The 11,067-nt window shown below is 34.5% G+C and overlaps 1 protein-coding gene across 7 annotated transcripts; it reads left to right on the top strand.

The window, feature by feature from the left end:
• The first annotated feature begins 3,474 nt into the window (after window positions 1-3,474).
• On the top strand, window positions 3,475-10,146 carry LOC113716484 (MADS-box protein 04g005320). Of its 7 annotated transcripts, none has more exons than XM_027240830.2 (9): window positions 3,475-3,614; window positions 4,001-4,217; window positions 7,398-7,476; window positions 7,895-7,956; window positions 8,530-8,629; window positions 9,100-9,141; window positions 9,214-9,255; window positions 9,376-9,506; window positions 9,693-10,146. In XM_027240830.2, the coding sequence occupies exons 2-9, from the start codon at window positions 4,033-4,035 to the stop codon at window positions 9,769-9,771; spliced, it is 720 nt and encodes a 239-aa protein (XP_027096631.1). In that variant the 5' UTR covers window positions 3,475-3,614; window positions 4,001-4,032; the 3' UTR covers window positions 9,772-10,146. The 7 variants fall into 7 exon arrangements, with proteins under 7 accessions (XP_027096631.1, XP_027096628.1, XP_027096630.1 ...); XM_027240827.2 differs by having other exon boundaries at window positions 9,373-9,506; window positions 9,693-9,953; XM_027240829.2 differs by having other exon boundaries at window positions 3,492-3,614; window positions 4,029-4,217; window positions 9,373-9,506; window positions 9,693-9,953.
• Window positions 10,147-11,067: the final 921 nt, after the last annotated feature.

Genomic DNA, 11,067 nt, shown 5'->3' with positions numbered 1-11,067 from the left:
TGTCGGACCAATTCTATTACATGCATTAATGTTATTATTAACAGCCTTGTCCTATTCAACTATCAAATCTGGCATTTAGTGAGAAAGGAGCCGTGCTAATCTGTGGAATTGCTCAACGAACAAGAGTATATTATCAGAAAGCCTAACTCAGCCTAAAATCTAAATATATGCCTGGTACTCTATTAACCATTAAGTGATGATCATGTTAAGAAGGAATATCTGAAGGGCCCTTTCACATGTAGGTTGTGGGAGTGTAACAGGGTTACAAAAGCAAATATGGGTTTCACAAGTACTTAGGGAAAGGTTGGATTGGACAAGTGCTTAATTAGGTTTGACATCATTTTAATAGCATTTACGTACGTTTGACAAGTAGCTAGTATTTACAAGACAAGTTTTAATTAGCAAATAAACATTGCAAAAAGATGAAAAGGTAGGGCAAGTTTACAGTCGTATCTAAAATCTGTATCTGTAACCAGATGATAATCCATCAACAGCGGTTTCTTTCCTATTTTGTGCCCTAAAGGTACAGTAAAAAATATATATATATCATCACTCGATCACCCCTCATATTAGCATACTTAAAAAAGAGAAAAAAAAAATTTTAACGTACGTAATCACTCGACCCATAAATCTAAATTTTTTGCAAAATATAACGTCAGACCCACTTCTTATTTTGTAATTTTAGAGTCGTATACACCTTTGTTTATTATTTTTCCTTTTATAGCAAGTAGTTTACTGCCGTTATCAGCATGAAAACTTAAAAGGTGCCCACAGAACACAAATGACCCAGGCATTGATGTACCATGTTTTGTTGTTTTTGTCTTGAAGTTTATTGGAAGACCTTTCATTATTTGATCTTTTGCTTCATTAGTTTTTCCAAAGAAAATCGTTCGAAATATCCTTCACAATTCGATAAATAAATTTTTTTATCCTTCATTTTTAAAATGTTAATTTTGTGTCCCTTACAAATTCAAATTAGCAAAATTTAGTCCTAGTCCAAGTTTTATATCACTTTTTATCCTGAAATCACTATGTGGCTTGCATTTTTTTAAGTATAAAAAGGTAAGATTTCACTTATTTAGTGGCAAAAAATGAATGTGAATTGGATTAGATCCCATTTTTTTAGAGGATCAGATGAATACAGTTCAGGTCAGATCCTCATTTTTTAGAGGTAAAAATAAATTGTGTCATTTGTTTAACTACAAATGGAAACTAACCTTTGTTACTTATGTCACATAATGAATTCAGTGTAAAAAGCAGTTGAAAACCTAGATTGGGACTAAATTATATCGATTTGATTTTGTATTGGGTGTAAAAAGCAATGGACTTGACAAATTCAGAGTAAAAAGCAGCCAAAAATCTAGATTGGAACTAAATTTTATTGACTTGATTTTGTAAAGAACATAAAGTTATTATTTTAAAAGTGAAGGAATAAAAAATTTATTTGACGAAATGTGAGGGGTGTTTCAAATGATTTTCCATTTTTTCCAACCACAAATTTTTCAAATTTGAACTTATAGGTATTTTTTACCCTTAACCAAACCTTGTCAGACAAAGTTTCCTATGTGCATGTATTTAATCGGTTGAATGAGAACAAAAGTACTCCATTATTATTACTCCATCCTTTTATTCATCTCTCCGCGGAAACCCATTCATTGAAAAAAGTTTGCTGTTGTTGTACTACTAAATAAATAAAAAGATGTTGGAATCCTGATTCAGCAATAAGTGGATCATCCAGGGGCATAACCGTCCAAGAGAACAAAAGTACTCTGACTGTGGTTGGAACTCGGGGATGCCCCATTCAATGTTCGACACGTTTCCTGCGAAAAATGATTGACAGTTTTAAACTTTTAAGGTTGGAACTTGACGTCCACCCGTCAATTTTTTTGTAGTAAGCACGCTGCAATATCGTCCACACGCGGACAAGAGGCTGCAACCGTCCCCCGCCATTTTGATCATTTTTAATAATGCGTAATTTTAGTTACACATAGAGTAATTTTATTTGCATAACATATAAGTTTAGTATAAAATTTTGTCGATCACACATACGGTGTTAAAATTAATGCATAACTTGTGATTTAGATCGCATAAAATTTTTTGATCAAATCATGACCATTAACTATTCAGGATGATCGTCCCTGCCCTTGTCCTCTACACGCAAGGCATAAACCACGGAACAAAATTTCATCCGAACAAAAAAAAAGGAAAAAGACATTTAATTTTGGTAAAAACTAAAAATACTTACTTTGTGTATTTGTTGGATAGGAAATAATGATAAAAAGGATCTTATCCACATCGGTATAAAGACCGACCTTTTCTTGTATTTGCGTTCGGAAGAACCCTGAATCTAGTAGAGCTGCTTATTGTTCCAATAGAGTTGTAAGTTTGGATCGTAAATTGTTTGAGATAATTTTGTGAAAAAATATTGTAATACTCTTTTGATATGATGTATGTGAGATAAAAATATGATTGAAAAATGTATTGATAATATAAGAAAGTCAGTACATGTAAATAAGGTGAATATAATATATAATCCAAACACTTTCATTGTATTTGTCGAGCTACTGAAAAAGGGCAATGACTTCACGTTTTGTGTTTAAACTTGTTAAACCCCGATTCTCGTCATTATATCCAATAAAAGGAATGAGGGAAGGTCCAATAGTACAATATTGAAAAGAAAAAAATGCTCCGATTTTGGATTCAAAATTTTATTTATTTGTGTTATTGACAGTAACATTTTCTAATAATGTCATATATGTGAGATAAAATAATTGAAAAACATGCACAAAAAAATATATACATATACATATACATATACATATATACATATTATAAGTAATCCATATCCAATAGAGAGACACAGAAATGGGGAAAAAAACTATTCATAGACGTAATCGAAGTTGAAAAAGATTATCTGTAACGATGCTAGTAGAACCATAATGTATGTAAATCTTCGGCATTTTTCTTGTTGGTTGCCCAACAAAAGATATTAAAGGATGTGTAATACCAAAATATGTTAATCAAGATATTGAAGTACTCATTTTCCACTGATCAGGGTTCAAGTTAGTATTGAAGATGTAATTTAATATTTTTTTCTAATTGCCTCTTTTATTACAATTTCCATTTCCATCTCTCCAAAATAAAAAAAAAATTGTGGTCTAAAACTCAACATGGATCCTTTTTAGTTTAGGTGGAGATATTGTTCCGGAAAAAGTTCAGTGTCTGAAAACATGAGTGCGAAGAATCTATCATAAAATTGAGAAAAACAGATATCGAAAATTTTTATACCTTGAAGTACCGCATATCTAGAAATATCTTCCAAACATTTATCAGGAGTCCATAACTTTCTTCTTACAGGACCATGATTTTCAATTTGACTACAAGAGTCGAGAGGTAACATTCAAGGTGAAGCATGATACACAAGGAAAACAAATCAAGAAATCTATAAGAATGACATAACAGTACAAGTACTGTGTTTCTCTTATAGGGCAGATTTTTTTCTTTTGTTTTCGTGTGGTTCCTCTCTGGGACTCTTATCTTCATTGCCAGGAAAGCATCAGTTCCAACTTCCACATTCCATAAGCAAGCTTCTAAAGCCAACTGCGATAACAAAAGTACCTAACTCTCTTTTACCATCTATGTCTATCTACGTATGAATTATACAGTCTATAGACTCATAGATGTATGGAATGCACATATAGAAAAATACTTTTCTTTTCCCCTCTTACTAGCAGCAAGAAACATAAGACCTATCCCAGAAAAGAGTAACTCTTCCTGCCCTAAAAGAGAAAAAGAGACAACCGGTTTGGCAGTGTACTTGTCCATATATATGTGGTTTTCCTTATTTCCCCATAAAAATCCAATCTTGGTGGCATTTTGTTACATGTTTGCTTGTTTTTGTTAAGATTTTTATAGAACCATAACACTTTTTTTTGTGAAGAAAAAATGATTGTAATTCTTTTCTGAGTATTATCTGTTGGTTTTTGATACGGTGTTGCAGATACGTTACATAAATTAACACAAAACAGGATAATGGGAAGGGGTAAAGTGGAGCTGAAGAGAATAGAGAACAAGATAAATAGACAGGTAACCTTTGCAAAAAGAAGGAATGGTCTGCTGAAGAAGGCCTATGAACTCTCCATCCTATGTGATGCTGAGGTTGCTCTCATCGTATTCTCCAATCGTGGCAAACTCTATGAGTTCTGCAGCAGCTCTAGGTAACTTGTAATTTCCACATACACTCACACCATGTATGTGTGTGTTTTTTGTACTATGTTGTGTGATTATTTGGCTTGAACTTGTGGGAAATCAAGCAAGGGAATTGCCTTTATTAATTTTTTCTTTTGTGTTTGGGGGGGGGGGGGGGTTGGGTTTGTTGGTGGTGGTGGTGGTGACGGTGGAGAGAGTAGTTTGAGTGCATTTTTTAGTACTAGATTTGTGCGGACAAGTTATCAGAATTTGATATGCCGCTAGAGTGCAGTTTGTTGCTTTATAGTTATCGTGATTTCTGGATCTGAATTTTGACCTCCCATAATCAGGTTTGAGATCTAGTCTGGAACTGGGAGTTTATGAAGTATTTTGTCAGTGTACTTAAAGGGGTACTCTTAAGAAATCCAGGTGCCAGCTGATGCAAGTTAAAATCTTGATTTTTAACTCAAATTGTTGATAAAGTCGCCCCACCAACAGGCCGATGACAAGATCAATCGAGAATTTGCCCAAATATGATATAGAAAAGCATAGATCGTTGTCATAATATTAGTAGCGCGGATCATCTGATTAGGAAAATAAATCACTGCATGATGAACCTACTTCTGGTTGAACTTTACCAACTCAAGAATTGATGTGCATATCATTTTCTTCATTGCATTGGGATGCATCCAGACAATACTCAGGCTTGCTTTTTGGCTGCAAGGCTGCAAGTTTGTGGTGCTTTGTGCATAGATTTAGGTATCATGTTCATGAGTTCGAATGGAGTTATAACATGTGTCGCTTGACCACTGAGAACAACCATGTTGAAATTATTGCTTTCTCTTGCTACGACTACCTTCATATTTGATAAATGTCTCGTGTCACCATCATAAGATTCACACTTAGTTTTATGCATATGTGGTCTTGTGGTTTGTTCCTTTCATCGGAATACTCAATCATCGATATTATGTTCTGATCATGCAGCTCTTCAAACCCCAAAACAATAAAAATAAAAACTTTTCAGGAAGAAATGTTGTTTTTGTTGGCCATGAATCGAGTTGCTTTTTCCAAAGCTGCAATTCCTTGGTTGTCTGCATTTAATTCACATCAATCAAACGTGTCGTTCTGCTAGAGGTGCCTTTTACTCCTTGCATATGATCAACATAAAGCGTTTTCATTCAAATGTGTAGTATCATGTTTTTAGTTAATCCACACAGTCGAACGTAAAGTTGTTCATTATAATTTCCTTCGTCTAGTAATCTGCTTGAGTTGCAATCACTTTATATGGTATTTTCATATTATGCATGTGTTGTTCAACTATGAACTTTATACTGTTTGCTTTCATTTTTTACTTAGTCCCTTTACCCTTTAATCCTAGCTAACATTGGTACCTTGATCCTGATTCAGAATATAGGTGCTTTCTTTGAGCACATTCAAGGCAAGGGTCTAAATTCTTGAATACTTATTGTTGCATCCCAAATATATAAATCATTCATGAATCGTTTCACATCTCCATGCACTATATGGTAAATTCAACTTAGTCTTAGCGCATGCAATTACGTTTGTCATTCATAGACTTAGAAATGTAACGATTGATACTGTGTGTTCCTATTATTTAGGCTTTCGATATATACTTGGTTCTTTAATTTATGAGTAGTGAAAAATAGCTTGAGAAAGAACTTGTGAAAATCAAGATCTATTTTCTTTGACAACTGAAAGTCGAATGTGTCGGTTAATAGTTACTCTCTCTTGAAGAAACAACAACAATAATGTGCTTTAGCAAGATTATCCATATTTTAAGGATGTACTTTTCCCCTCTTATTGTGACACTAGATACTAATCACACCTGCCTCTTATATTCTCCCATTTCCATGTTCAAATCGTTCCTGTGTAGGCAAAAAAATCTTAAAGCTTCTTATATATATACTTGATCTGGAGTTAGTCTATTTGAAAATCCAGGATTGTACATTCTGTGATCAAATGATATCTTATATAGGTGGTTTGGCAATTTGATATCCCAAGTTTGGTGAATACTTACTTTATGCAAAGTAAAGATAAGAAGTTAGCACCAAAAAAGGAAAGGGGAAAAAAAAAAAAAAAAGAGTAAAGAAGACAAGTTAAAAATTTGAAACACACTTTTGATGTGATGGTTTTACTTGAATGTGCTGGACAGTAAAGTAGAGTCTTCTGCATTCTGTGATCAAGTCATATCTTTTATAGTTTTTGGTGATCGATCAATCCCTTTTGCAAAGTAAAAGATGAGTTAAAATTTTGAAACAGACTTTTGATGCGAATTAAAGCCCCATGATATTATTGAGAGAAGTTACTTTAGCCATTGTTTGTGGCGGTAGAATAGGGTTAATTGTGGTGGACGGACAATTGGACATAGCAATACATGTTAACCCTAGAGACTCTTTGGATAAAATCTGATTCCCACTAAATTAATTAGCTTTGTATATATATGAAGTGAAGTGAAGTTCAACCACCAAATTAATGCAATAATTCCAATTTCCTCAAGGGTGATCGATCGATCATCACAATTTAACCCTCAATCATGTTTCCCCGGAGATCACTTCGACTATATTTTATTTTCCTTCTTCCTTCTAATATTTTCTTCTTTTTTTTTTAACTATTTTAATATTCTTTTAGAAGATATTTTCTGTCCATGGATTGTACTAAATAAATGACTACTTTTGAACCCTTATACGCAAACGGACATGTTAGCAAATGTTGTTTGATTACCTTCAAAAAAGAAGCTGAAAAGTTCTGTGCTTCTGATTATTTTTATGTACGAATATGGGCTGTAGTTACGGTTGCGTAATGTGTCCTTCCTTAGCGTACAGTTATTGCATAGGGTACATGTTTTGGTTTGGTGATGCTTATATTACTATTTGTTACACGTACGGATTTCATCCTTTTCGTGTATAAAAGTTCGAATTTTGTTCATATATATATATATATATATATATATATATATATATATATAAAATGTTGTCGAAAAGTATAATAAGTTATATAAGTGTATATATATCAAACATTATAATTAACAAACAAGTATATTTAACCCGACACACTTGCACCAAATCAAAACCTCATGAATTTCATTTAAGTGCAGCCATTTCCTCATCTTGGTCCTACCGTAAGATGAGGACAAATTGAAACTTTTAGTACTCCTGGTGTTAACTTCACCTTTCCTAATTCTCCTGTAGTATGTCCAAAACGCTGGAGAGGTATCACAGATGCAGCTATGCTGATGCTGGAATGAACCAATCCTCCAAGGATCCACAGGTAACTTTGTTGTTAATGCACTATAGGACTCCTTCCTTAACCAGGGACATATATATATATATCAGCCCCTCCAACAACGGGCAGATATGCACGCACGCGCACGCACACACAAGTTGGAAAGATATCACGTGGATCTTAAAAAAAACAAAAACGAACTAAAACATGATGTTTATACAGGAAAAATAGCAACAGAATAAAAAGTGGCACAGAATGTGGGACAGAAGATCCGTTGCGATTTTTTTTATGACCTAGTGGCTAATTAACCCTCCCTAGAGGGTCAAAAAGATCCCTTTTTCTCCAAAGTCCTAAACAAGTCTATGTGTGCGTATTAATAAATCCATCGCTACAGCATAATTAGTTTGCACCTGAGCGACTGTTTTCTTGATCCCTTAAATTGACTATGGTTTTCCTGAAACAGGGTGACTACCAGGAGTATCTGAAGCTTAAAGCAAAAGTGGAGGTATTACAACAATCTCAGAGGTAACAAGAACTTCAACAACAGGCTTGCAATGATTTTCTGACGACTAATGCACTTAAAATGATTAATTAAGTTGTCTGTGGGCATAGAGCAATGAGAGCAAGCCATTAGAATCTTGAGTAGCTTGACTTGTAGCCTGAGATTAATTACTATCTAGTGTACTGTTTCATGGATCCATCACGCACGCCGAGCCCAGAGATGGGACCTCACACCAAATGCTGGAAGAATTATACGTACGGAGCTATTTGATCTGGATACGACTCAACTTGTGAGGCCTGGATCGATCAATCAAAGCACTAATGCCTTCAACTTTTCTTTTCTCTTTTAGGCCTTTTAGTAGAGGGACTAGAGTCATTTGTTTTTTTCCCTAACAACAAGGGTTGTTGAAGCAGCCCTGCCGTACGATTAGTGCAGCTAGCACATCCATCTCTGCGTCCTCATCGCCTGATTGTACCTGGATGTCACCGAGAATTTTGGTGTTCTAACTTCTAAGCTTTAACTTGTACTGCTTTAGCTCTTTGGACAATTCCTATGGTAATTTTTCGCTGATGCTGCTGCTATTCGTATTCATTTAGGCATCTTCTGGGGGAAGACTTGGCTCAGCTGGGTGCAAAGCAGCTCGATCAGCTCGAGCGTCAGCTTGATGCATCTTTGCGGCAAATTAGGTCCACAAAGGTATGCAACTCTTTAATTTGATGAAAACGCGCCCTCCTCCAATTCGCTGAATGAAGACTTAAAACTAGTGAAAGATAGTTCTACATGACACGACAAAAATGTGCTAATTAGTTATTACATTTTCATATTATAAGGTCAAAGTTGCAGCCAGGGAGCTTGTAGTTTTCTTTCATGATGTACTTTATAAGAAGTTAATTAAGATGCTTATAGAATTTGACAGCTACGTAGAGTTTCTTGCTAAACTATTCTTTTCCCATTTAAGTGAAGCATTATTCTTTGGGAGATTAATAGATAAGGTCACTTGTAAGATTGGATCATCTTTCTATCTTCATGTCCAAGTGTAAAGCCATCGATCTATTTTGCTGCTCAAGCTTATATATTAATTGTCACTTTCAGTGAGTATTGCTTTCCACAAAAAAAAAGAAAAGAAAAAGATATCATGTCTAATTAGTGGCTCTAAAATGTTGCAGACTCAGCATATGCTGGATCAACTCTCAGATCTGCAGCAAAAGGTAACGTATTATTAACCTTGCCAACCAGCTGTTTAACGTTTGACTGACCAAGCCAACTATTTGATTGCCCAGGAAAAATCACTGATGGAAGTAAACAAGGCCTTGAGGAACAAGGTAGCCTAAAGTTTCTATTAAATTTGGGCTATATTTTTAAAGTTTTGATGCTCATGATATTTCGCATTAGTTGTTGCTGATACAATCATCTAAGAATGTGCATGAAAATCATCATAGCAGTTAGAAGAAACCACTGCAGCATTTCAGTTATCATGGGACGTCTCAGAGGAGCATAATTTACGACATAGATCTCAGACAATTCATCCTGAGGGATTCTTCCAGCCCCTTGAATGCAACAGCTCCATCATGAAGTATGTTGCTATATGTTGTTCCATAAAAAAAACTTTGGAGATTTATCCTTGCTTTGCATGCATGTAACTTGTTATGTGGGGGGAAAAAAAATTCTACTTTTGTTAGGATAATTTTTGGTCTGCGAAGGGGAAAGTTGATCAGTAGATTATAGCTTTTGCATATATTCATGTACTTCTCCATTGCAGCTACAACATGGTGGTAGCCGATGCTGAGGCAGAGCCAACACAAAATCCCAGTGGAATCCTACCAGGATGGATGCTTTGAGAATATATATATATATATATATGTAGCAATTAAACACAATTTGAATTGGAAGGCCAACAAATTAATACGTGTGGTACACAGGTTCCTAATTTTGCTGTATTTTCCATTGAAATGGGAAGATAAAAATAAATTATGTTCTTGGGCCAACAGGAGGCATAAGTGGATCCTGTTGGAGTAATGTACGTACCATAGCAGCATTAACATATTGCCAACTCTACAGTTTTCAAGGATAGATAAAGACATGGAATGTCTTTCTTTCTTTTTCTTTTTCTTTTTCTTTTTTTTTTTTTCCGAAGACTTGGAATGTAATAAGATGGGATCTATAATCTTGTGGGGAATGGCTATCTTTATTGAACTGAAATTTGCTTGGACAAAGATTGTATGACGCAAAACAAAATGTGCAATCAGGCCAGCCCTTTTGTAGGGACTAGGGGAACATATAGTAGCTATAATTCCTTTTTTTTTTTTTTCAAATGTTTTATCTCTCTCTCTCTCTTTCTTTTGGTAATAAAAAAAAATGGAAAAAGAAAGTGTTCGTCTGATGGAAGTACTCTTTTTAAATTTATTTATTTTTTTAGCAAAATCACTGCAATCCGAAATAGACTTTTCTACTTTTTGTAAGACAATTATTGTGGGATGAAATTGCATAGAACACATACTATAAAATAGGTACAAAATAGTGGTTGTCATTACCTTTTTAAAGTAATAAAAAGGAGTAAGTTGATGCTTTTGTTAATAGGAAACATGCCATAAACAGAGGATGCAGTTAGAACTAAAGTAAGATATTTGGGACAAAAGAAAGACTAAAATATGAAAACAAAACTTACGTCAAACCAGCAGAGGTCTTGGATTCGAGCCATTCCACTTACACGTAAAAAAAGAAAAAGAAAAAGAAAAGAAAAGAAAAGATGAGAGGACAAAAATTACATTGCTCTCTAATAATTAAACAAAAAAAAAAAGGGGAGGAAGAAAGAAAAGCAAATAGGCATCTGGTACTTGCTCTCTAATAATTAAACCCAAAAAAAAAAAAAAAAAAAAGAGGAAGAAAGAAAAGCAAACAGGCATCTGGTACCATCTTGGTTCGAATCTTTCCAATTTTAGATCCGGCAAACATTTAGCAGAAAGAGAGGCCCAGCTTTGCAGAGCTGTGGAACTTGCTTCTCTCTCTCTCACTCACTCTTTTTCTTTTCTTTTTTTTTTTTTTGAGGGGTTTTCCAAATTAATCTTTTGTGGTGAAATGCAGTGAGAGGAGGGCTTCAGAATAAATTTTCTGCAGCAAAAAAATAAAAGAGATAA

The sequence above is a fragment of the Coffea arabica genome, chromosome 11c, assembly GCF_036785885.1.
Source record: "Coffea arabica cultivar ET-39 chromosome 11c, Coffea Arabica ET-39 HiFi, whole genome shotgun sequence".
Lineage (NCBI taxonomy): Eukaryota > Viridiplantae > Streptophyta > Magnoliopsida > Gentianales > Rubiaceae > Coffea > Coffea arabica.
The sequence above is the reverse complement of the archived record's forward strand: the minus strand, read 5'-3'. Positions and strand labels throughout refer to the sequence as shown.

Coding starts and splice junctions, on each gene's coding strand:
- LOC113716484 (XM_027240825.2), top strand. CDS start 3,653: ATGAATTATACAGTCTATAGACTCATAGATGTATGGAATGCACATATA. Junction 4,218..7,397: donor GAGTTCTGCAGCAGCTCTAG/GTAACTTGTAAT, acceptor ATTCTCCTGTAG/TATGTCCAAAACGCTGGAGA. Junction 7,957..8,529: donor GTATTACAACAATCTCAGAG/GTAACAAGAACT, acceptor GTATTCATTTAG/GCATCTTCTGGGGGAAGACT.